The sequence below is a fragment of the Parus major genome, chromosome 4 (genome assembly GCF_001522545.3).
Source record: "Parus major isolate Abel chromosome 4, Parus_major1.1, whole genome shotgun sequence".
Classification (NCBI taxonomy): Eukaryota; Metazoa; Chordata; class Aves; order Passeriformes; family Paridae; genus Parus; species Parus major.
The window spans coordinates 56,049,615-56,074,522 of NC_031771.1; the positions used below are offsets into that span (position 1 = coordinate 56,049,615).

The following is a 24,908-nucleotide window of genomic DNA, read 5'->3' on the forward strand; positions in this document are numbered from 1 at the left end:
CCGCCCTGTGAGCATGCTCCGCCGCCAGGGACACCCCGTCCGGGCCGCTGGGCACCGCGGCTGGCGAGGGACGGGACGGGACGGGACGGGAAGGAAAGGAAAGGTGCAGCGGGGGAAGCCGCCCTGCCCGCTCCTTCCCTCCCTCCGAAACCGAGTCACCCTCGCAATTCCTCGGTGCCGTCCCCGGCTCAGTGAGGCCGCGCGGCGCAGCACGAGAGAAGAGCGCGGTCCCACGGCAGGGAGCGGGGAAATGACCCCCAGCGTCCCCGGGGGAAGAGGGGCTGTCCAGGACGGGTACGGACACAGCTCGGCCGGCCTCTCGCTGGGAGCGAACGGGGCTGAAAGGTGCGGTGCGGGGAGCGGGACGGGCTGCGTGTCTTCCACTGGGGTTGGAAATAGGTGCCTCCGTACTTGTTCCAATGGCTTCTACCGGATGGCTGAGATATATTACAGACAGAAAGCCCGACAACTGAAAATCCGATTCTCTCTCCAGCTGTATGGGATGAATCATCCCTCTCGGTAGGGCTCCAGTACTACGAGAAACAGACTATGACTGTGAGCATTACAGGTGTTAATACTCGTGGACTCACCGTGTGCCAATGTCATGCTTGAATTTCTTCAGAGAACCTATCTTAGTTATTTCTATTCAAAATATAATTAATTTAGTTCCTCTAAAACTTAACTTCTTTTTAAAACCGTTGCCAGAGATCAAACCCAGTTTTGACTCAGCAGCCTGTTTTGGCACTGAAAGGGGCTGAAGAACTGATGCTCTCCAGGGGCCTTCCAGCTGCTTCTCCAGGCAGGATGGGAAGGACAAGAATCACTATACCTTGCTGGATCCGCAGTGACATGAAGGAAGATTAAGTGCTAGAGCTACTAAATACAGAGGGAAAAGAAAAAAAGTAAATTCTGAAACCTTTTAGGTAATTTTATAAAATTGTCACAAGAAAACTGAAGCTTCACTTTAGCTATCACTTAAGAAATTGGCACTACTTTTCCACATTTAAGCAGAGTTATATTTAATATTGGAGGAAGAATTTAGCTTTTGTCACCACTGAATTCTAAACAGTGTGACTAAAGCTCTGATGCTGAGGCAACGTGTCTCTTGCACAAACTCTGCTTTCCTAAGCAATGCCTCCTACAATTTCTCTAAACGAAGAAGCAGATTGCACAAGTATTTATTTGTGCACGTGTCTGTTGAAGCTGCTAGTCATGGGGATATTTTGTAATGTGGTTAATGGGGATGCTTTATGTCAAAAAGCAACGATCTGATTTGCTTGTTTAGCTTATATTCATTGCTTCAGCAATGTAGAGGCGTGTGCATACGCTCGTGATGTGGTATCTGTATGTATGTGTGTATTCACACGTGTGCTGCCAGTATGCATGAGCTACTTAAACACACACATGAGCAGGTATCTGTCTCAATAACAAAAGTAGCCCAATAAAACATAGCCTGCTCACAGCTCAGCAGCCCCTTGCCCACACTGGTAGTTTGGTACAAATTAGAAGTGCAGGTGTGTGTTATCTCCTGCCAGTTCTGCTGGGTGTGCTGGAGTCAGGCACAGAGGAGGTGCAAGCACACATGGGAAACATGTCTTAACCCATTGAAACAAAAAATGTAAGGGCTCATTTGTCAGGTGTCTAAAGAATGAAGTTTTTCTATGCTTTGTTCTTTACTGTCTGCAATAGGTGGACCCAAAGTGGAGGACTTTCCAAAGTATCCCATTTATTGGCCAAGAATTGCATTTGGCATTCTGAATCCTGTAACTTAGAATTTGGAGGATATAATATCCTTTCCCACCTTTTTAATATTTAGCAATCATTCTTGGTTTCCAGCTGGTGTGAACTGATGCTGTTCACCAAAGCTCCCTGTGGATAAAAGTCCAGCATTGAGCCAGGGGAAGATTTATCACCCAAAGGTGCACCTGTCAATGGGTGCATCAGTCTCCAATGCTGATCCAACATTTCATGCATGCATGTTCAAAACTTTCTAAGCAAAGGAATGCATTAGGAGATCATGAATATTTTCAGTGGTAGTAGAAAGAAATACTAGTTTATGATGGGATGGCATGTGAGACTAAAACCCCCATGCTGACAGACTCAGTGAGTTGGGAAGAAGTGGAGCAGGAAGGAGCAACAGGACAAGTGCTTTGTGCTTTTACCAGATCATTCATAATGGCATCAGGTCAGGGAAACAATCGTTTCATGGGGACATTTGTGGTTTGTTATAACATTCCATCCACTGCCATCAAAATTTTTTGAGCCTGAGATAAAAACCTTTCACATTTATAGGTTATTAGCATCCTTTTTTAACTTTCTGTAGGCAGTTTGCATATAAATCTCATTTTAAGAATAGTCCATTAAACCCACAGCTGTCACTTGCTGAGAGATTTGGGGTGGGGTTTTTTTCATCCTGAAATCATCTTTGTAATGTCTTTTGTGCTTTTCCTTCAGAGCTTTGCCTCACTTTTCTTCTTTTTATTCACCTGTTAAAATTGCAGTTCTCTCTCACAGCTGGCAGATTGGAAGTAATGGAATTTAACCTCTAGTGCAATGGTTCTCAGCAAAAAAATCTTTTCAGTTCCTGATTTGAGAAATGTATGTTTTACTAGCTCTTTCCCCTCATTGCCACTTTTTCTATTTCCACTTCAAAATACAAATACTCATTGTTCTGTCTAATATTTATTTAAAAATCGTCAATACTCATAAATTCACACATTCTCTCATCTAAGAGATACTTGATGTAAAGAGATAAAAAATAATTAATGCTGAAAGGAAATTAAAATACAGAGACACGGGTGTACCACTGTAGAGGTTTAGGCTATAAAAACCTCCCATTACAGCTAGGCTCTAAAATAAAGAAGAGGTAGTAGTAGAGGTGGAGGAGGCTGGAAGTCACTACACATCAGGCCAGTTTAGCAAAATCACTGCATGTGTTCTGAAGTGTAGAAGGATGCTCAAGTGGAGCTGTATTTAGGAGCATGGCTGAACACATGCTTAAGGTCAGTCAGTTTTACTCACTGACACTGACAGTCTTTATTGCACAGATGCAGGTGTGTATGTATCCATGTGAGAGCACTGAGGAAGGAGGGAGATAACTGGTATCACCAATTTATGGAGTACAGAAAAATCCATGCAGACTACGTAGGGTCCTGCTGCTCATGTTTCAAACAAAAATAAATATGAGCAATTGGAAAATGATCAGAAATGAGTTACAGGAATTACGTCTGGGAAACTTCCTCAGCTGAGCAGAGAGCAACAAGAGGGTTAGAACAAGTGATGTCTGACAAGGGGAAAAGTTTTCTATAACAGATGATTTAATATTTCAGGTAAAGTTAGAAAAAACTTCAGAGGCTAAAAACTGGATCTATAGGAAATGAGGCAGAACTGGGGTACACATTTTTAACAGTAAGGAGCATTAATGGCTGAAGCACTTGATTTTGGATTTGAATAGATTTGCCATCATTTGCAATCTGAAAGACAAGGCTGAATGCATTTCTCTGAGACTGTGCCTCAGCTCATCCCTCAGTTCTGTCTTGATTCCCAGGATACCAAATAATACTGTGTAGTCCATGTTGTGGGAAAAGTAATTTTGGATGGCTACAGTTACTCCCGCTATTAAATCCTATTTAGGTTTTTGTTGGTGTGATTAACCATATGTAACAGGTTCTGTAATGAGTGTGATATAATTCCTACATCAGCCATTGATCACTCAGGGAAATCATTAAATTATTTATGTTAACAGGAGAAATTTTCACAGCTTTTTTTTGGGGGGGGGATGGGGGGGCAGTCATTTGTTTGTGTTTTGTGTTTGTTTTTAGTTTTGATTTTTTTGGGGGGTTGTTTTGTTGGGTTTTTTGGTTGTTTGCTTTTTTTTAAACTAAGCTTCACATAATTTAAACCAATGGTAAAAGATAAAAAATTGATGCTATCCAAGGCCAAGACCAAAGGGAACAGCATTTTTATAAATATGATTCCCACTGTACCATCTTAGTTAATTCTGGGGCTTTTGTCTCATAAAATATCTTTTAATTTTGAATATTCATAATCATGTATTAAGAATAGCATCATTTTTTCTAATCAAGCAAGAGTTCACATGAATAAAAACTACTTAAGTCATATTTGAAAGAAAAAGAGGAAAAACCCTGCTTTTTACAATTCAGGAATTTTATTCATATTCTCTGAGTGTGCATGGCCCTATCCCAGGGGAACAACTGTTCTGAGAAAATAAGATGAAAAAGATGATTTTAATTTTCTAATGCTGAACACTTCAAGACTTTTATTTTGCGTTTTGCCAACTATACTATCAAATTGCAAATAAAAATCAGGTGAGCTTAATTCCTGAGGAAGCTGCTGTAATTTTGGGTCTGGCTTCAATAGTGTAACAATTTGCCCTGCAGAGTAATTTTAAAACAAATTTCTTTTCAGTGGTCTGATTTCTCTCCTTCTCTAACCTACTGTACATTATGAGGATCTATGAATTTTATATTGAATGTGCAAACTACACACTTTTTTAGTTAAATAATTCTTATTGGAACTTTTATCAACAACATCATTTATCTTAGGATTTTACCCTTTCCATTAACATAGCATGAGATTATTTCCAACAAGATGAGTAGGAAAACCAAATCCTTCATGGAATCAAACAGTAGTTTCAGCAATGAAATCAGACACTATTGTGAAGACTGTTAAGACTGATAGAAAAGAGAGGGCTCAGAAAACAGAAGTCAGCAGCTGGGTGTCTGCCTCTCAAGGAACACAGATGATGTCTCATAGGGTCAGACAGTGACTCATCCTTGGGCTTCCCTCCTCCCAGAAGGCAGCTGCTGCAGGGAGGGGAATGGGGTTGGGAAGCAGGACACCCAAACCTCATCTGTTTCACTGCCACTGTGGGACACCTGTATCCTTGCAGAAGAGCCTGTTGCAAATGCTGCACAGAAAACTGCAGAGCAAGGTGATTTTACAAATGTGTCAACAGAGCTGATAGAGTTTTTAGTCTGTACTTTTCAGAACTGTGAAAGACCAGCACTATATTTTGTAGTTCAGGATTTATTTGGAGAAAGAATTCCAGTTTCAAATTTTTAAATATTAGTGGTAAGGATGAGCAACTTACTTTGAGATAAACAGCAATAAACTGGTACTTTTACTTATTCCTGCTTTTTCCCCTGCTTAAGCAGTACTTTGCTCATTTAGAATCCTTCTGGTTTCTTCTTCAACACACATAACGAGGGTCAAAGGAGTTTCAAGTGCAGAGTATCCAGCACCCCTGCAATGCCTTTAAGACTCTCCCATTCTTCTGGCTGATGCACTACAAATAAAAGGCAGGAACACACAGGTTGAAAAGCACATGCTCAAATTAATCAAGACAAATACCCCAAATTCAGCACAAAGTCAATGTATTGCTGCAGTAGAACAAAGTTCACTATTTCAGACACAGCCAGCTCCTCTTGATGTAGTGAAATTTGGGTTCTTGACTCTTACTGGATTGGAAAAGTTTTCCAAATTGGAGAACAAAGAAAATAAAATTAAAGGTTTAGAGAGAAGAAAGACATTCTGATGCTTGGAAAGGACTTGAGGACACATTCAAAAGTCTGTTTAGCTAGTGATACATCTTTTAAAATTATTTCTTGGTAATTAAACTATTAGATTCAAGCAGGCAGTGGTGGAAAACTCTACCTGGGGAGCACTGCAGACATGCTTCTTGTACCTGGGAGAGGAGCACTCAGAAGGAGGAACAAGGAAGGGGTTTCATGTAACCAGCTACCATTAAGATGTTGTTACAAAGCTACTGCTTACTGCATCATTGCTGTTGGTTGCTGCCTTCCTACAAAAGTCATTGTCTGCTGAAGTGAAATTACTAAATTCAGAAAATTACGGACTCAAGTTGGAACCTGACACAATGTGCCTTTGGTACATTAATCATATCTGTGCATCCTTAAAAGCATTATAATCTTCAGTTAAGCCTGGTAAATATTTGATAGCACAATAATTTAGAATAAAAAATTATGGTATCCTTGAAAGTCCTGGCCAGCCACTTCCCTCCCCCAGAGTGGGATGAAGGAGAGAATCATGACAGTAAAGGTTGTGGGTTGAGGTTAAGACAATTTAACAGGTAATACAAAAGGTGTGTGAGCAAGCAAAGTGAAACCAGGAATTAATTCACCACTTCCCATGGGCAGGAAAGCGTTCTGCCATTCCCAGGAATGTAGGGGTCCATCACAGAAGAGAGACTTGGGAAGATAAATGCCACCACTCCAAATGTGTGTCCCCTCCCCCACTGCTTCCTCCTTCTTCCCTCTGATTTACGCTCAGCACGAAGCCATGTGGTGTGGGATATGGTGTGGAATGTCCCTGGCTCAGGTGGGGTCAGCTGTCCTGGCTGTGTCCCCTTCCAGCTCCGTGTGCAGCCCTGGTCTCCTCACCGGTGGGGTGGGATGATGGACAGAAAAGGCCTTGGCTCTCTGGAAGTGCTGCTCAGCAATGGCTAAAATATCCCTGAGCTACCAGCACTGTTTCCAGCACAAACCCCAAACACAGCCCCGCAACAGCTGCCAAAAACCAGCACATGTGGATAGGAGCTGTTCCTCACTCAGATTAAAATGCTGATGTCATTCACCAGAATTAATGATTCTATGTGTGGTTTTCACAAGATGGCTTTTTAATTCCAGGTGTATTGCAGTGACATTCAAGCAAAGATTTATTGGAAACTAAATGTAAAACACCCACTGCTTTGTTACAAATGAAGTAGAGGAATAGCAGCTGGCTTTCCTGCAATCCCTGCTCTTTAAAATTTTCCACCTACTGCATCCATCTTTATTTGTACTTGGGTATATAAATCATGGTCCATTTGCTTCTGGAAAAAAAATGAAAATTGTTTTGATAAAGATTTTACCAAAGCCTGTATTTTAAACATGAAATTCAGTTCTCTTTTAGGAGAAGAATAGTAGTAAGGAAGGCAGGAGGGATGCCATACAGAACTGTAAGTTTTGCATTAAATGTCAGCCAAATTAACATTATGGGACATAACACACCTCCTAATTTAAAAACAAACAGACAAACAAAAATGACAACAAAAACAAACAAACAAAACCCAACAAATAATAATAAAAAATACTCTAATCTACTGACATTGAAGTATCATCAACTTCAGGATTAAATTGATCCTTTAGAAGCTAATAGAGCCAAACCTCTTTTTTAAAGTTCTCTTTAACAATTGCAGCTGCTTCAATTCTGTTTAAAACCAGATCTTGTTTTATTCATGCATGCATAGAATGAGGCCAAATGCTTGGGGACAGGGGTTCCAAGGGAATAAGTGATCCAGTGAGCCATCTGCACACACATCATGCCTAATCAGGGTGAGGTGGGGAAAATAAAAATTATTGGATTGTTAAAATATTGAAGTTTGGGGATATTTTTTATTTTATGTTTTTTTTGTGAAGATTAATGAATTATTTAAGCTAATGATAAGAAACATGCAGTTACATTACTTGGGTAATTTCCCTCTCTGCTGTTCTCTGGAGACATCTATTTCTCTGCATTTATATAGTCCACTCAAAGCCTATGGAACAGAAGTGGATAATACAACACACAAATATTTCCAAAATTATCAAAATGGGCATTATTTTTTGCATGATTAAAAGAGAAAATTCAAAATATTGAGAAATACTAGTAAAAGAAATTCACTTCTTTTAGAAGGCCTCAACCATGAGTCTTCAATTTTCTTCTGTCTCAGTCTCATTGACACAAAAAAACCACTTGGAAAATCTGTGGTCATGCAAGTTTGACTCTTCAGGTAAATTGAGGATTGTAGTGCTCTTTTTTTGCATGTTAGCAGCCTTTAATTCTGTGCACATATGAGTTTAAATGTAAGCCGAGCATGCATTATTGAATAGATAGAATTACTTAGGAAAGAAAGCGAAGGAGTGGAAGAGCCTAACAGAAGGATGAACATCAGAAAATAAATTTCTGGTTACGATTATGCAGCAAAAAATCAGAATCCTTTGCATATCAAGTGCATTTTGCTAAAGAAATTCCCTTTTAAAAAGGTCTCTTTTAAAGTAATATTAAATGGGAGCACCTCAGGAGCATATCAATGAGCAGCTGTTAGACCTCTCTCCTGGGTAAGCAGGCTCTCATGCCTCCTGTCACATGTTTGAGCAGATAGGTAGGCAGAAATAGTGTAGCTTTGTGCTATTTATTATATTTTCAAACCTATGAGAAATCAGTATTGTCAATATATACTAGAGGAAAAAAAAATTAGAAAAGAGTTGTCTGAGAAAGCCCAGGTTTAGCATTGAGCAGAGAGCTAGAGGTCACACTATGTTAATTGCATTAAACAAAGTATTATTCCTGGTTCATAAAATCAGTATTTTTTAAAAATTTATAATCTCAAATATTCAGAGCTTCATGACTCACAATTGCTTCAAGAGGAGTTGAGCTAAGAGCTGCTTCCATAAAATACTCTGTATTTGGATGAAACAATATTTTTTGAGAGAAGTCCTGTTGTGAAAACCTCTTAAGCATGTCAGGTCAAAATCAAGTCTCTGGTCCTGAAACAGAACTATTTTAGTCAGCGGGATTTCATCAGTGCAGCTCGGAATAGAATTTGCCCATTAGCATGTTTAAAGCATTTGCTCACTGCCAGAGTGCTACCTTAATTCACTTTCCCGAATAAACTTCAATTTCAGCACTCAAAAGCAATTTAATATTGTGGGAAAATGAAATTATTTCAATCATAATATGAAGAAACAGAAAGAGCTAAGTAATTGCAAATGAAATATAACTAAATAAAGATGTTATTTATTTTTGAAACTTCCAAATGTGTGCTACGTGTTTGTAATAGAGCATATGGCCCCTTCTTGGCCTTAGGGAATTAGAGCTAGCTCTGCTTTGGCTGAACACAAATGCTGGAAATCAGCTAAAGAACACCAGTTCTAGCTGAAGAATGACATGGGAGCCATCCCAGAGGAGCAGGGGAAGAAGAAACAGGCTTCCTCTAGCCATCTTTATGAGCACCCAAAGGTTGAAATGGAATTTTTGCCCCTATCTAGTGAAATTATTTTTTTTTCCTGATACTGGAATTAGCTGTAGAGTTTGTCTGGGAAGGAAGATTAAACCTTGATTTCATTATCTGGATGACCCTATTTACTCAAATTGTAGAGAGACAACTGAGTGGTCAGAGCTGGTATTTACATGGAACTAGGTGAGATCAAGCTACTGAGTTCAAGCAGAAAGATAGAAAATGTTACTTTCTAGAATGAATATAAGAACCAAGAAAGCTGTTATAAAACAAGTTATATGACAAGCAACTGTAGGGCCAGGCAGAGATTACAGCGATGTAAGATAGTGTATCTTCCTAAAACCACTTAAAATCAACCAACCCAAACTACTTTGCAGGAAGATAGGGGTTCTCATGCTCAGACTCCTGATGCTTCATCTAATTCAGACTTCACCTGAGACTTCAGATGGATACTTCTTTGCCTGATCTGGGCTCTGCAACAGGTAAAGAAGGTAGTAAAAATTTCTAACCAGGTTATGGCTATGTGTACCACAAAACAGAAATGAAGATTAATTATTATGTGAAGCAATTATTGAACCAACCAACTACAATCAGATAATTTATCGAATGGTCTGTGTTTGCCATCTAGTGGTAAAAGGCCGACATTTTTTTTCTGCTGCATGTGGGCAGATACAACTGCAGAAATCTGTCTCAGAAGTAAACCTCTCCTGCACGGAAATATTCCTGCTTTCAGGATGATGGAGGTGATACTTGTACCGCTGTTCTTTCAGGAACCACGAGCAGAAATTTTTCTGGCCTTGACCCACCAGATTTAGGACTAGGTCATCGACAAATTAGTAAGGATTATACAGTAATTAATTGAGCTGTAGCTCCAGTATCCTGGTTGCTGCTCCAGCCTTCCGATCTTGCAGGTGCAGATTCTAAGAATATTCAGGCACCCAGCTTTTCACTGCTTTCTGTGAGAATTGAAGCAACTAAATATCACAGGGTTTGAGATTATATTCTTAGATCTTGTAAACCACACTTATAAAACTCTCAGCTAAAGACCTTCCAGATTTCTAGAGGCTTCAACTTTGCTTTACATCATCTCTGTATGAAAACATGATTATTTTCCAACCAGAAGACTGATCTATAATGAAATTAGCAGCTCATTAAAAAACTGCAGGGAATACATACCATTCTGGAACTGAAACACCTACACCCAAATATGAGCTGTCAGACCAGGTTTTTTCTCTTAAAACATTTCAAGAATATTTGAATAAATAATTAAGTAAAAGGATTAATTTTATTTCTCAATTATGTCATACAGTAAATACAAGAAAATTAATAGAAATATATTTTATCAGAAAAAAATTATATACAGTGTGGTATCTAATCATACATGTTACTCACCTGGATTTCTTGCTATCTGTATCTATCAATAACAAAATAATTATATATTGATTTTCATCAATAATAAGGAACTTTAAACTAATTCCCACACCCCAATTATATAGCAAATATTTTTAGGTTTAACTATTAAAAAAACAAAGCTAGAAATTCAGAGTTGGAGTTTTCCTAATATCTCTGTGATTCAAAAGAAGTTCTTCCTGGGACTTTCTGTTCTAACTCATACAGAATTTTTTGTAAGCTCTTTTCACAAGTCACAATAAATGAGAACAAAGCCATAAAAACTGTATAGAGAACAAATCCCAGTTGACTAAAACAAAGATTAATGAGATTAAATTAACTTTACGATGTAGTGTTAATCATATTAACACTAATATGATTCTGGAAAGTGTATTTATACAATAACACCACATATATAACAAAACATGTGGAAAGAAAAAAAAATTACATGCTATTAGCTATGGTCCCTTCTTTAAAACAAATTATTGAATCTTCTATTTATTGAGCAGCTGCTGCATTCACTCTTTCATTCATCCACTCCCTCAACTGTTATTTATGTAATTAATTATTCAATCAATTGTTCACTGAGGGACCGTATATGATCTATGTTTTACAATTGACCTCAAAGAGCGAGGCAGCTGAATGCATCCGATAGAAAATAGAAAAAGGCATCGCAAGGTTCACAACAATTATCCAGGGTTCAAAGCCAAAAACTATTTCTTCTAGTCCATTGTCATATTCCGGGCGGCACCCGAATGCCGGTGGTATCCACAGCTGCAGGGAAAGAACGCCAGGCCAATATTAATCACCAGCGGTACTAGTCAATAGCCCTTAATGACTGTGACTCCACAAATTGGTTTCAGGAATCCCTAAGAAATCCCTCCCTGTTGCTACTGGGGCACGCTGGTGGAAGAGGGTTTCAGTTTCTGCTGCTGCTACAGTTTTTGGACCATTACTGAAAGGAGCCTCCCATATTCCACATTTAAATAAACTTTGTCCCCCAAAAGCATATTCACCTCTTCCAGAAGTGAAAATTGCTGTCTACAAACTATAGAACCGTGAAATTTTAATACATTTATCAGACTTGAAAGGATGGGGAGCTGTTGGGTATTAACTTGTGAACTACATTCAAAATGTCTTACCGAGAGGTTGCAGAGGAATAAAAATGCAGCGATGTTCTTCAAAATTCTCCTCTTGCTATTAGTAACTGAGTTTCTACTGTAAAATGAGAAATCTGAGGCTGACTGCATGACCAAACTATTGTCCTGACTCATTTCTTCTCTGGCAACATCAGCACCATCGTTTTCTCTCCCACAGATGCTGCCCTTAAACAGACAGGGTATGTCACCACTGTCACGAGCAGCTCTGCCGTTGTAAACCTCTTTGTACAAGGGGGTGAGGGACAAAGTGCTCCCCCGAGATATGGTCACTATTCGAAGAGTTTTGATGTCATCATTCACCTTTTCCTGCTCACGGTGGATGGATTCAATGATAAAGAGGTTCTGAATGTATTTCTCAATAATGACCAGAATGGAGTAGGGCAGGTTATACCAAGTGTATTTGGGATGACCTTGGGCACAGATAATGGCGAGGATTGAGCCCCAGGAGAGCAGCCAGGACCCTGCAGCTGTGCCCACCAGCAATTCTGCATCCAGTTTTCGAGCAGGATTCTTGGAATTATCCAGCGATCTATCTTCCAGTCTGTAGATGAGAAGGGCGACGATTCCAGCTGTGCACATGAGAGCCAGCACAAAGATAGCGTGCAAATAAAACATAGTGAGTGCTAACTCACTCTTGATTTTTGAGCCTCCAATCTGAATTAAATACACGACAACTATGGCTATTGTGCTAGTTAACACGATTAGTCCAAAAATCATTCCAACAGTTATGCCGTGGAATTTGAATGGAGTTTTGTTTTGCTGGTGGTGCTCAACTTTACGGCCAATGTTCTTCCACAGGACGTAGAGCATTGTGGAGGCTAGGATGTGGTACTCTATATTAAAGGGATATAGGTAATATATTCCTTGAGAAAATATCGAGCAGAGAGTTGTTGTTGTGCAATTGCATTGAGGTGCATGATCATCTAGAACTAAAGAAGGAGAGATTAGTTGTGTGAATTATAAAGATTCCTTGGTTTAAGTGAATAAATAAAACATAAAATAATGAAACACAAAAGGTAAGATTTCAGTCAAACAACACCCAGCTACCCACCTAAGAAAAGGCCCCACTTCTCCATGCTTCACTGGAGTTTAAAAGCAGAAGGCATCCCCAGAAACTGTCACAGAATGGCCTAGGTTGGAAGTGACCTTCAAGGTCATCTGTTTCAAACCTCCCTGCCGTGGACAGGGAACCTTCCTCTAGACCAGGCTGCTCAAAGTCCCACCTAACCTGGCCTTGAACATTTCCAGGGATGGAACATCAACAGCTTCTCTGAACAACATATTCCAGTGCCTCAGCACCCTCTGAGTGAAGAGGTTTTTCTTTATATCTTCTTTATTCTAAATGTTTGCTAACTACAGCTTTCACCATCTTACCAATGGAGAAAATGATGCATTATTAAAAGAAAAACACCTGGAGCAAAGTCTTTGTCTTGTAAAACAGCACTAATGGATAACTTCTATCCCTTTAAGCCATCCCACTGAATCCTGCAGGATCACAGGCTACATGTAATGATTCTCTTGGGAAAGCTTTGCAAGGTTATCCATGCTTGTTTCATAATTAATAACTTAGTAAACCCTCATTTTAACACCTCTATGTTTATTTATTACTGTGTTTTAGTAATAAAATAGTTCCTTAGTGATGTTCCTCAGTGATGTTATTCCTCAAAAGAAATGTCCTTTAAAAATCTATTTGCTTGGAACTTATAAGAAAACTACTGCCTTGATCACATATATGATAATAATCATATAACATTTTAGCATCAGCTAATTACCAGAATGACTGTCCCAGAATGCCCCAGAATGACTATGCTGACATAGTCATGAATGACTCAGCTACATTTTACAGTGACAGTATTTTGCATGAGTGTGCTAGTGCAGGAATTTCAAGATGCACCAATCCTTTTGCTTACCTATAGTTATGTTCCCAAAACCAAGAGTGATTAGTCTCTCCTTATGTTCATTCAATTGATGTTTTGACTCCGTTAACACACCATTTGTCCACAGGAGCAAATTTGTGAAAACAGAATGGATAACACCAAACCTACAAAATAAAGTAACTATTGAAGGAATCTGCACAGACTGTATCTTGTGAAATATGTGAAATGAAATGAAATGAAATGAAATGAAATGAAATGAAATGAAATGAAATGAAATTAAATTAAATTAAATTAAATTAAATTAAATTGAAATTAAATTAAATAGATTAAATTTCTATGTACAAGCTACATGGTACTATTTATTTGTCGGTGCAGGGAGAGGGTTGAAAAATAATCACCAGTCTCTAAAGATGTTCTGCAGTCACTGAATATCGGACTTCCAAAACCTTATAGAAATGCAATGTATAAAATGACATAATGTATTAAACTATTAACAGGATGCTTTTATTATTTCTTATATGATGGGTTTTACTCTTTGGGCTGGACAAGCTTCATGTCAGTGATTGAACAGTCTGAACAGGATGAATTTCTTTGCAAACCATATTTCAAAGCCTTCTGCAGTGCTCCTTCATATTCTCTGTGTCTGATTTTTCTTCACAGATACCACTGCCTTCTCCAACTTCTGGCCTATGCATTTTTATCTCTTAGAGAGAGCTGAAGCTAACAGAGGGCTGTATTCCATCCGAAGTACTGGTACAAATGAGGGTAGGTCTCTGTGCATTTTTGAGACTCCTGGCCTCTGACAAGCCATTTCAGCTTGGTGAAACAGAATGCCATTGGAGAAAGAAATGTACTCATGGTTCTGAACTTCCCAATAAAATCCAGAAAAAAAATGTCCTCCATTGCCAAGCAGTCGCTTTTTTGTAGGAGGTTATTTATCTATCTCATTCCTAGGCACAATCCTTTCATGTACTGATGCCAGGTGTCTTCCTGCACCCGAGGCTGTTCATGTTTCTTCACCAAGAAACAGTTCTTTATTACAACATTGTTCTCAGTGATAAACCTGTTAGTTAGAAATTTTTTACATCTACTTATAAACAGAGCTGATAGCACCAGCTGACATTGCAAAGCTTTCTGTAATCACTCTCTTCTTGAGCATGGGGTTTGAACACTTACCCAAGAGAGCAGAACAAATGGAAAACCTTCATCACAGATGATGTTTCTAAGCAAATTTATTTTACCTCCTAAAGAAACTGGTCAGACCATTGATAACGTGAATTAAGTACTTTGAAAATGACCAAATTTGCTTCCTTATGTTCTATGTACCGACAGATTGATACACATTAATCTGCCTTCCCACAAAACCAGAAAAGATACTGGATCTGATTTGCTACATAGGATACCACCAGGGAGGTTGTGCTTCCAAGTGCATGGGCACAGCTGCATCTACCTCAGCTGTGAGGTGTGGTTGACATGCCTGAAGGATGGGGTGCCAGAAGGACCTGGATGAGCTCAGGAATTTGCCTTATGAGAACCTTATGAGGCTCAGAAAGGCCAAGTGCAAGGTCCTGCACCTAGGTCAGGGTAAGGCCCGGTATCAACATGGGCTGGAAACACCCAAGGCTGGTTTGGATGGACCTCTGAGCAACTGGATCTAGTTGAAGGTATCCCTGCTTATTGCAGAGGGGTTGGACTAAATGACTTTTAAAATTTTCTTCCAACTCAAACTATTCTATGCATCCAAGACCTAATTTTAAAAAGGTGCTTTCCTTAAAATACCTCAGTTACATTGCTTTGACTGCAATGGTTGGTGATACAGGTTCTCTTTCAGTAGGTAAATAAATAGAACATAATATAGTGCATTGTTTTAAAACACATATATGATGCTTCCTTCTTAATTGACTCTGTGGTACCATATATTGCCATTTTCCTCTCTCATGAGAAAAATGTATGTATTCTGTCACTATTTTGTATTTAAAAATACCAATGCAGGTTAAATATAGGTAAATGGAGTTACTTTCTATTTAACTATTCTATTTCTTTCTACTTAATGCAATCAAGAGGAGAATCAACCTCTGTATTTTCACTGTCCCTCATACAATAAAACTTTGGTGTTAAAGCACTGTGCAGACCTACACCTATTAACATGCCAGATGAGGATCAGATCCACTTTACCTTTCAAGTGTTTTGAAAGACTGGATAACATCCTTGGCATGACACCACAGAAAGTACACCTAAATGGAAGGAAAAAAAAGAAAGGTCATTACAGTAATGAGCACGTGTTAATGCTCAGAAAGGAAAGTGCACATGTAGATAGAAATTCCAATTTCTATCTTCTAAATTCTATTCTAATTTTTAAAACTTCTGATAATTTAAATGGAGACAGCTCCATCTCCACACATGTGAAAGAGCTCATGATTTCCTGTGATATTTACAAAGAACTTGAGATTCCTTACTTGAAAAATCAGTGGCTTAACAGTAGAAAGTCTAAGTATCACTCACCAAAACATATTTTCCTTCTGTATCTGAAGAGACTTTTATTTCAATGACAAATGAAATAAAGCCACTGGTTGTGGATAGAGGTATGATTGCTGCAGGGCATGTTGATGCTAAGTTTGAATAATTTATGAAATATACTAAATTCTATGGAGGGAAAGAGATTGATGAAAGGATGCCAGACTTGCCTAATAAAACAACAGATTCACAGGAAGAATGAGAAAAGTTTGTACTAACTGCCTGAGAGACAGTCCCCTTAGGAGCACAGCAGTTTCACTCAAGGATAGTGCAGACAACTCAAACAAGGAATGAAAGAGAGAGAGAACAATAATGAGACAGCAAATCAAAGACAGAGGAATAAAATTAGAACTCTCTGTTTGTGAGAGCATAATGGAGACCTCAGAAAGAGATTGCTGCTGATACAAAACCAAGTGTGGATAGGTTCAACACGAAGTATATCAATATTCCTCAGGGATGTTAGGGTGACACTGGGAGTTTGTTTACTCCCAATAGTTCTGAGGATACTGAACTAGTCTGTAGGTGAACTATCAGGAGAGAAAGAGCCCTAAGATTTCTCTTAGAAACCTGCCTGTTTTGGTGTTCCAGAAATGGTCTGAAAAGTGATAAAAACTTTGGGTTCTTCAGCAACCAGAGTAACTGGAAGCCCATTTTTCCACAGCATCCATTACTCTAGGATGCCTTCACAGCCATTGTTTCTGAGGCATTCAATGCCTTAATTTGGAAAAAGCTAGGCAAATGCAGCTCTTTATGGCTCACCTATGCTACCCAGCAATAACAATTCCTCTAATGAAGCATTTATCATTGAGAGGAATGGCTGCTGTAAAATCCTAGGTTTAAAGACTAAAATATTTTGTGTAGGCTTCAACTGAAATCAAATTGAAATTACTTCAGTATCTAATGCCATATTCAGTTTCCCATCCTGGGATAAATGCAGTAAAATCTGCCAGCAGATCTGAAACCATTTTTTAAAACTTATAAAAACTTTTGAAGATTTGGTCAGACACAAGATAGTGGGAAGAAATAGGAAAAGACAGTGAAGAAATAGCATAAAATCCAGTTTTTGCCCATAGAATACTCCTTGCCTCCAGGGGACTTCTGCCTGCAGAAGAACATAATGCACAGCCTGCCCTGGGAGGGCAGGTACATGTTAGCTCATTCATGGGTGCAGAACATATATATTAATTTCATGGCATGTATCAGGATTCCTCAGAGTAAATGACAACAGAATCTGATATATATATGGTAGAAAACAAATTATTTGGTTTTTAGATGACACATATTAAGGATGTACCCTGCTGTGATTTCATCCACTATTTCAAACACATGAGAAGATTTGTCTTAGGTAAGAGGTATCTGGTTAACTACTTTTTAAATTTAACTTTTTCTTTGACTGCTCAGGCTAGCACTCAAGTGTTTATTTTAAGCTTTGTAGATGACAAATTCAGTGAGACTGGGTGATGTAAAATTTAAATTAGAATTCTTGCTGCTTTTGTCGAGCATTTTTATTCACCATTTTTCCACACTCTAGTTCATGATGGCTGGAAACCTTGTCAGCTCTGGGTCACTGGCTGTAATGAAGAATGCTGTGTTCAGATCAGTGGGGCAGAACTCTTAATTCCATTGGTTTGTTTTTCAGAGATGAAGTAAAGAAGTTTCAAGACATGGAGAGTGGATATTACAAGAATGAGAAAATAAGATTACTTAAACCAACTCAGAATTTCACCCTCAGAGAAAAACATAGATGGGGTGAGAGTTTAAATTTCAATGCTTTTTTCTTTTTTTTTTAACTGTTGAAGAAAGCAGAAAAATGTAGGTTTTTCAAAAGCTCATTTACATGCAACCACAACTGCTAGGAAAAGATTTCTTTTCTTTCTGAATGACTTAAACCTCTTGGAAATTTTATAAAAGTGCCTGGCTATGATTGAGCATCTCAGTTGAGTGGCTTTTTATTTCCTTCTTCCCTACAAACCTGATGACAGGAGTTCAGAGGAGTTAAAGTGAGAAACAATCAGCTATGGAGGGTCACCACACACTGTAGACCCAAAGCCTCATAACAACCAGGCAGCTGGAATATTTCACAGGATTCAGTGACTATATTTGCTACTGTGCAGCCACTGATAACACCCAAATGATTCTATAAGGAACATCCACGTTCATTTGTTACAGGAAAGTTGTGCAGGTGTTGTACAAACAGCTAGGACGGGGTTTGTCCCCTTTAACTCACCAAGCCTGCACCTCTAACCACAATGGAAATACAGGTTAGACAGATTGAATTGAAATTGTGTGGCAAGTCCTACATACATAAACAAGGAAATTGTCTTTAGCCAAAATACTCATTTCAGCCTGAAAATTCTGAAAATTCTGTATGTAATTTCAAGTAAACAAAAAGTCCACCTAACTTCAACTACAGGAGAACATTTTCTTACTCTTTTTTTCAAACCCATGTTTGAAACCCATGAATTTTATGGCTAAGAAACTTCAGGCTGCAAATCTTGAATTTACTATACATGCACAAGCATTTAGTCCTCAAAAGTATTCTGTGATATGCTTAGAAATAAAATTAGTGTTATGTCCACTGATGACAAAATAAAATATTTTTTGGTAAGAAACAGAAATTAATACAAAACTGCAACCAGTGACTTTTACCTGTAAGATGGTGTGGACAGCATGTGCAACAGGAAAAATACCTTCAGTTGGTGATAAACAGTTTGAAAAATCAATATAATATCCAATTTTGAAGGAGTCCAGAATTAAAGTAATCACTGCAAATAATGTAATCCCACCTACAAATGAAAAAGATATTAGAAAATTTTAAGGTATAGTTATAGTGTCTAGACACTATTTGTAAAATACACAGAAATCTAGGGGAATGAAACTTGATCAGTATCTGTGTTCTTGTTTAGGGAAATATGACTAGATCAGTGCTCATGAAGATAATTGACTCCATTAAATAAATACCTCTAATTTGGACAGCCTCTGCCCAGTAGGTTAAGCAAGGTCATCACTGGGCATCCCCTGCACGGTCAGTGAGGAGTGGCCAGCCCTGCAGTGCCCAGCTCTGGGCAGGGTCAGCTCCCAAGTGACAGTGGCACTGCAGCAGCCAGAGAGAGCCTGAATGACTGCTCTCAGCAGCCCCACAGCAAACGGGGCAGTCCTGGGGAGCCGAACAATCACCTTACAGTCTCCCAGCCCAAAAGCTGGGGGAAGTAACACAATCACTCGGTGTGCCCTCCCCGTGCCTCAGGGGTCACGCTTTAACTCAGAGACCACAACCACAACAAAATGTATGGTTTGTTCTCCGAGAAAGGAACAAAAGATTAAATTTCAGTACTTAGATTTCACACATACACAAAAATATCTTAACATATTAGTCTAAATAGCCAAAAAAACTTTGAAATATATTTCCCTTTGTTTATTTTGTTGTTGTTGTTATTATTGGTTTAGAACCGTATGACTAAGTACAACTGGCTGCAAGATTACTAATCCAAAATCTAAGGCCCCCATTTCCTTGGTTTTGGTTTGTTTTGAGGGGGTTTTTTTGTGGTTTGGTGGGGTTTTTTCCTTTTTATTTTTTAGGCTTTTATTCAAGCAAGTTTCACTGGATTTAATTTGGGCTTATTTGAATGAAGACTAGATAAAAATTTATCCATGTACCTTAACCAGACCTTACAATACAAACCAGCATCTGAATCTTTCTTTACAATTCCTCACAGAGTAAATAACATCACTAGTGTTGACTCTGATGAATATTTACCTTTTATATGGGGCCACAACCCAACTTCCAAATAAGTACCATGTGTTCCACTTGACTTGTGGTAGTAAAAAAGTAACAAAAATTTAAATTTTATTTAATTATTACCCTATTGTCAAAATTGCATTGATAAAAATTAAGTAGAAATTATATAAACACACTGTTATTTTGTTTATTATTTCATTGACCCTTTAAAATTAAACAAAAATAGACTCCAAAAACCTTTTTAATCACAAAGGTATGAATTCCAATTGGATTTTATGGTTTTGTTTTACAATCTGTCTATAATAAAAACACTGTCGAGTGTAATTTCTACCAAGAGCTAAAAACTTTTGCTTTTATATTGAAAAATCTAAAACCTCAGCTCTGCATATGTATAAACCCAAACATTTTTTAAAATTTATTCTTTTAAAGTCAGCTAATTTGTGTTCTAACACATGTAACAGGACTGGAGCCCACATTCTTAAATAGAGGTGCCATTCATTGCATATGAAAGTAAAATGATATCATAAAATACAAAATTATAGGCTATTCTTGAGATCAAATTATATGTTTCCTTCCTTATCTAAAGAAAGTTAATAATTCCGAAATAAATTAGAATTTCTAGTTCTGATTATATAATTATAAATATAACTGATTATAAATCACTCTGCCTGAGGTAACTAGACATGCTCTGAGAAAGGTGTTAGACTGGATGACCTTCATAAGTTCTTTCCTACCTGAATATTTCTAAGATTGATTTTGTGACTTATGGTTTATTTAGAAAGTATGCAGGAAACAACCTATTTGTCTGAAATGCATCAGTTTGAGGGATTTCACATGTGTTATGATTGTTTCAATAAGAAGGCAAAAGCTATCTTCTGAAGCAAAAAGATGATAGATTACTGACCTCCAGGGATTAGAAGACTTTACATGACCCTTTTAATTTTAGATTGTTTCATTTATTCAGATGATATTTAGACATTTCTGCAATCACCCAGGCGGCCACACTACAAGTGTATACAAAGTGTCCGATATGCTTATTTATGGGCTTTGAAAGAGAATCATTGTACCAATTTTCTTAGTCAAAAATCAAAGCACAACCATAATGACCATGCATATGGTATGTTAATAGTTTTTCTGTCAACTTTTTGTAATGGAAACTTCAGTAGTATGTACTAATACTAAATAGACACCTGTAATTTCAAGGAAGATAATTCCACTGCATGGTTATTTACATTTAAAATTTTAAGAAATGTGAAATTATTGTTCTTGAGTGCTGTTTCATTATTTTTTCTTTTCAAATGTTCATTGAAGTCTGTGTGTCTTAATAGATCAATAATAGGATTTTCAATATTGCTAAGTGCTGGCTCACTTCTTCCTAATAACCATAAGGAGAACAAAAAAACCATAATGGTACAGTCGCAAAAATACCACTCTCACTTTAAAATATTGTTCAAATAATTGACAATTCAATGCAGGCAGTAAAAAGAAACAAGTTGAACTATGTGAAGAGTTTTTACATTGACCAGTTGTCAATGCTTTAAACACAAACTGTGCTGCTAAAGAATGTGATAAAATAAAGCTGTTTATGAAGCAAACTGATTTTTGTTTTGAGTTCTCTGGTTCACTTCATTGAACTTTCCTAAAAAATGGTCAGAGAGCTTTTCCTAGCAGGAGAGCATACTTAGGGCAATAACATTTGGAATAAGTCAAGGAAAGACTTTCTAAGGTACCCATGGTTATTTGGGTCAGGATAACTGTATGGTATTAAAGACAGCTCTGCCACAAACTTTTCCCACATTCTGACTCTAGGAGTGGTTCTTGGCCAGCCATGAAGGTGGGAAGACAACCAAGCTTGAGGGTTCATACAATTGACATCTTGGTGCAGAAAGGCTCAAGGAAACCTTCCTGTGAGCAGTTCTTGCAAACTGATCATCTGTCCTTCTAACATTGCTAAACATGTGCAAGGAGTCATTTATAGGAGGTTTTTGTTAAATCATTCCATTTCAACATTTGTCAGAGCAAAATGGTCTAAGCAGGCAACTGCCACCACTTTTACTAAAATTATATTTACCAGTTTGAAAGGATTCATGAAAATACACTCATTTTATACTGTTTAATACAAGGATATTTGCTCTTACAATTACAGTGAGGAGATGTTCTTCAAAAGTAGCTGATAGAGCTAGTAAAAAATTGCAGAAAACTTTCCATGGAAAAACTCAAATGAAATATGTCTGTCCCACTCCACCCTCTCCTTTCCTTTTTGGACTTTTGATCTTTCAGGTAAAAGATTTCTATGGCAAAAGCACTGATAAAGAGGAGAGCAAGGGAGATCTTGGCAGAGGAATTGTCACCTGAGTTTTTCCTTAGCTCAAATAAGTTTTCTTTTACCAATAAAGGATAAAGGAGTTGTACAGACTTGTTGTAACTACAAGAAACTACCAAGAATAGGAAAGTGTAGGTCATTCCCTAAGGGCAAATTTGTTGAATTGCAGCCTAGACATCCAAGAGAAGCCATTGGAAGCTACACCACTTGAGAAGCCAGTACAAAGAGCCATCCTGTGCTGGTAAAAGAAATGGATAAGGTAACCTAGTAGTTCAATCCAGGATCTTATTTCTAAGTTTCTGTGTCTCCTTATATTCTGTAGGACAAATGAAATGCTGTGAATGCAGCACCAAAAGAAAGAGGGCAGGGAATTCTGCTGTACTTGCCCATGCTAGGCAGTATTTATTCCATATTTAGGAGGGGAAAGCTACCCTATGAGTAACAAAAGCTTAGCTTAGTCCAAGGTAGGATCAAATTAAGCCTTACATGAATTTCAGGCGGCTGTAAGGCACATAAGCTAATAATGAAAAATGCTTGAGAGATTAATATTGCCTTGAAAAATAGTAAATAATTGAGAAGAACAATTTAACAGTTGGTATGTGAACTCCATACATTTCAGAAAAGAGTCTACAGACCATAGCTGTACATTAGATGTTAAAAAAATATAGGCTTCTGTCAGCAATTTGAACAAATGTTAACAGTTGTGAAGAAAATAAATGATACACAAGCACTGAGATTGAGGACAAACTACATTTCCACAGCACAACTTTACTTTTCAAAATAATCAGGTTTCAGCTGTTCTTGGAATTTTCATTTTGATATTTCATTAGCTGCTGAGAAAATTAGCTGTTGTCTCATTGTCAGTAGGTAGAAAACATTTTTTGGGAAAGCTGTCATAACATTTCACTTAAATACTTACTTTCCAATCTATCATTTACAGTGCTGAGACTGGAAGAGGATGGTAAAACTGGGATTGTCTATTATTCCTCAAGCACTGATGTAGGCTGTTTGTTTTCCTTGGTGCCCAAAAACACAGCATTCCTGTCACTATGACTCTATGATGTGCTCCCCAAACACCTTCTCTCAATATACTTTATATCCTCACTCTGGTACGCACCTTACTGCAGATAAGGGCCAGCACATCCCACCACTACCCTTGCAAATTTGCATACTTTTTCTGCAAGCAAATGCTCAGTTTAGATTCCTTATTTAACTGTTTTATGTATTAAGAACAAACTGATCTGGTCAAGCATCTTGTCCTCTTCTACCTAACTCTAGATGTTTTGAAAGCATCTCTGTACACATATAAACAGGAATCTATGATATACATTGGTATAGAGAGCACTTGAAGACCTTTCTGACCGGTACTACTATAAAGTAAATTGTAGTATACCATCTGGAAAAGGTGATAATTCCTCCAAAAGACCTGTAAGACACCAATAAAATTGCCTCTTCCACTAGCTATGTTTAATTTTTCAAGTTTCACCAAACCTGACTGGTAAGGAAGAAAGGCGCCAGAGCTTTCAGCACTATCAATGGCAGGTCGGAAAGTGAGGATGTTTAGCAAACAGCTTCCCATTACAATCTCCTAGTATTATAGACGTATTCAGCTTATGCATATATTTACTTTAGAGTGCACTGCAGCGTGTGCATTCATTTCGTGAATACCAGGATGCCTCTCGGTAGGGATGGAGAGGGTAACAAAGAGGTAGCAGACACAGGTGATGGCACAGATGTCCCTTGTGCGGTACCACCCTTTGTGCCACCGGCCCGTACTTACACTTCAGCCATTGGGCTCCGGCGTGTGTGTCCTTGTCCCGGATCAGCCTCCTCTGCGTGCAGCTCCTGCAGAGGTACCACAGCATCCACAGCAGCTGGATGAGCATCAGCGTGATGAGGTAGGAGAGCAGGTGGCTCTTGCTGATACCCACGGCATGCACAGCCCAGGCGAAGGTGAGCAGCAGCCCGGCCAAGAAGAGGTTGATGCCGTACTGGCTGCTGAGGATCTCGGCATTTTTCTGCGGGTAGCTGCCGCCCACCGCAGGGCACCCGGCGGCTTGCTCCATCTCCCCTCCGCCGGCCAGGTGCTGCAAGCGGGCGGCCCCGCTTCCCCCGGGGAGCCCCGAGGCGCTGCTGGCCCGTCCCCCACGGCGGCGGGGGCGGAGCGGGGCGGCCGGCCCGGCCGTGCCCTGCCCGCCGGCCGCTGAGCTTTCTGCGGGACACTCTTGCCTGGGACTGACAGCAGCTGGGGTCCAGACCAGGGCAAGGAGAAGTCACTCGGACGAAGGTTAGCTTGGAGCCAGCCCTGCCCGGCTGGTTTTGGTGCGAGACGTGGGGTTACGTCGGTGTTGAGAGACCTGTGCGGTGTAACACGTTCTCTGCACAGGAAGATGCGAAAAGCACCGAGTGTTGCACAAAACCCCGGCCCGACGGCTGGAAAGCCGAGAACGGCCAAAACCTGGGAGCCGGCGAGGCTGGAGCCTGCCCTGCAGCCAGCGAGCCAGCAGCTGCTGATGGAGCTCCTTCCACGGAGAGGCAGGGGGATCACACCCGTGCTTCACACTCTGGGCCCCACAGGCCATCTTCTTTTGGCCAATCGGTACCTTCAGTGGTAGGACAGAACCTCAGTTTTCAGGAATTCTCTAGACCTTTCAAAAGTGACAATTTACCCTGTTTTTTTTTTAGAAACTGTTCCCACTGTTGTCCCGTTCTGACAGCACAGTACTATAGGAATTGCTAGCTGGAGAAGCAACTACTGAGCTTAAAGCAGCAAAACCCTCTGCAGAATTTAGTCCACTTCTTATACATTTGTTTTCCCAATATTTATGCACACTTTCAGTATTGACCCTTTTCTACTTAAACTGAATTCTCTGAACTTAAGATATTA

General features: G+C 39.0%; 1 protein-coding gene and 1 long non-coding RNA gene across 2 annotated transcripts; one reads left to right on the plus strand and one right to left on the minus strand.

The window, feature by feature from the left end:
• The first annotated feature begins 53 nt into the window (after positions 1-53).
• LOC107202627 lies at positions 54-19,458 on the plus strand. The gene is made up of 3 exons (XR_001520764.3): positions 54-345; positions 14,106-14,210; positions 17,599-19,458. It is a non-coding gene; the product is annotated as an uncharacterized LOC107202627 (long non-coding RNA).
• OTOP1 (otopetrin 1) lies at positions 10,317-24,108 on the minus strand. The gene is made up of 6 exons (XM_015623542.2): positions 23,802-24,108; positions 18,609-18,745; positions 15,621-15,679; positions 13,479-13,609; positions 11,551-12,497; positions 10,317-11,182 (listed from the first exon to the last, which is right to left on the minus strand). The coding sequence occupies exons 1-6, from the start codon at positions 24,085-24,087 to the stop codon at positions 11,012-11,014; spliced, it is 1,731 nt and encodes a 576-aa protein (XP_015479028.1). The 5' UTR covers positions 24,088-24,108; the 3' UTR covers positions 10,317-11,011.
• Positions 24,109-24,908: the final 800 nt, after the last annotated feature.

Bases quoted from the DNA above. Each gene is read 5' to 3' on its own strand.
- OTOP1 (XM_015623542.2), bottom strand. From the start codon at position 24,087: ATGGAGCAAGCCGCCGGGTGCCCTGCGGTGGGCGGCAGCTACCCGCAG. The intron at 12,498-13,478 runs GTAAGCAAAAGG...CTCCTTCTTTAG, and splicing joins TTTTGGGAACATAACTATAG to TTCTAGATGATCATGCACCT. The intron at 11,183-11,550 runs GTAAGACATTTT...CTTTCCCTGCAG, and splicing joins TATTCCTCTGCAACCTCTCG to CTGTGGATACCACCGGCATT.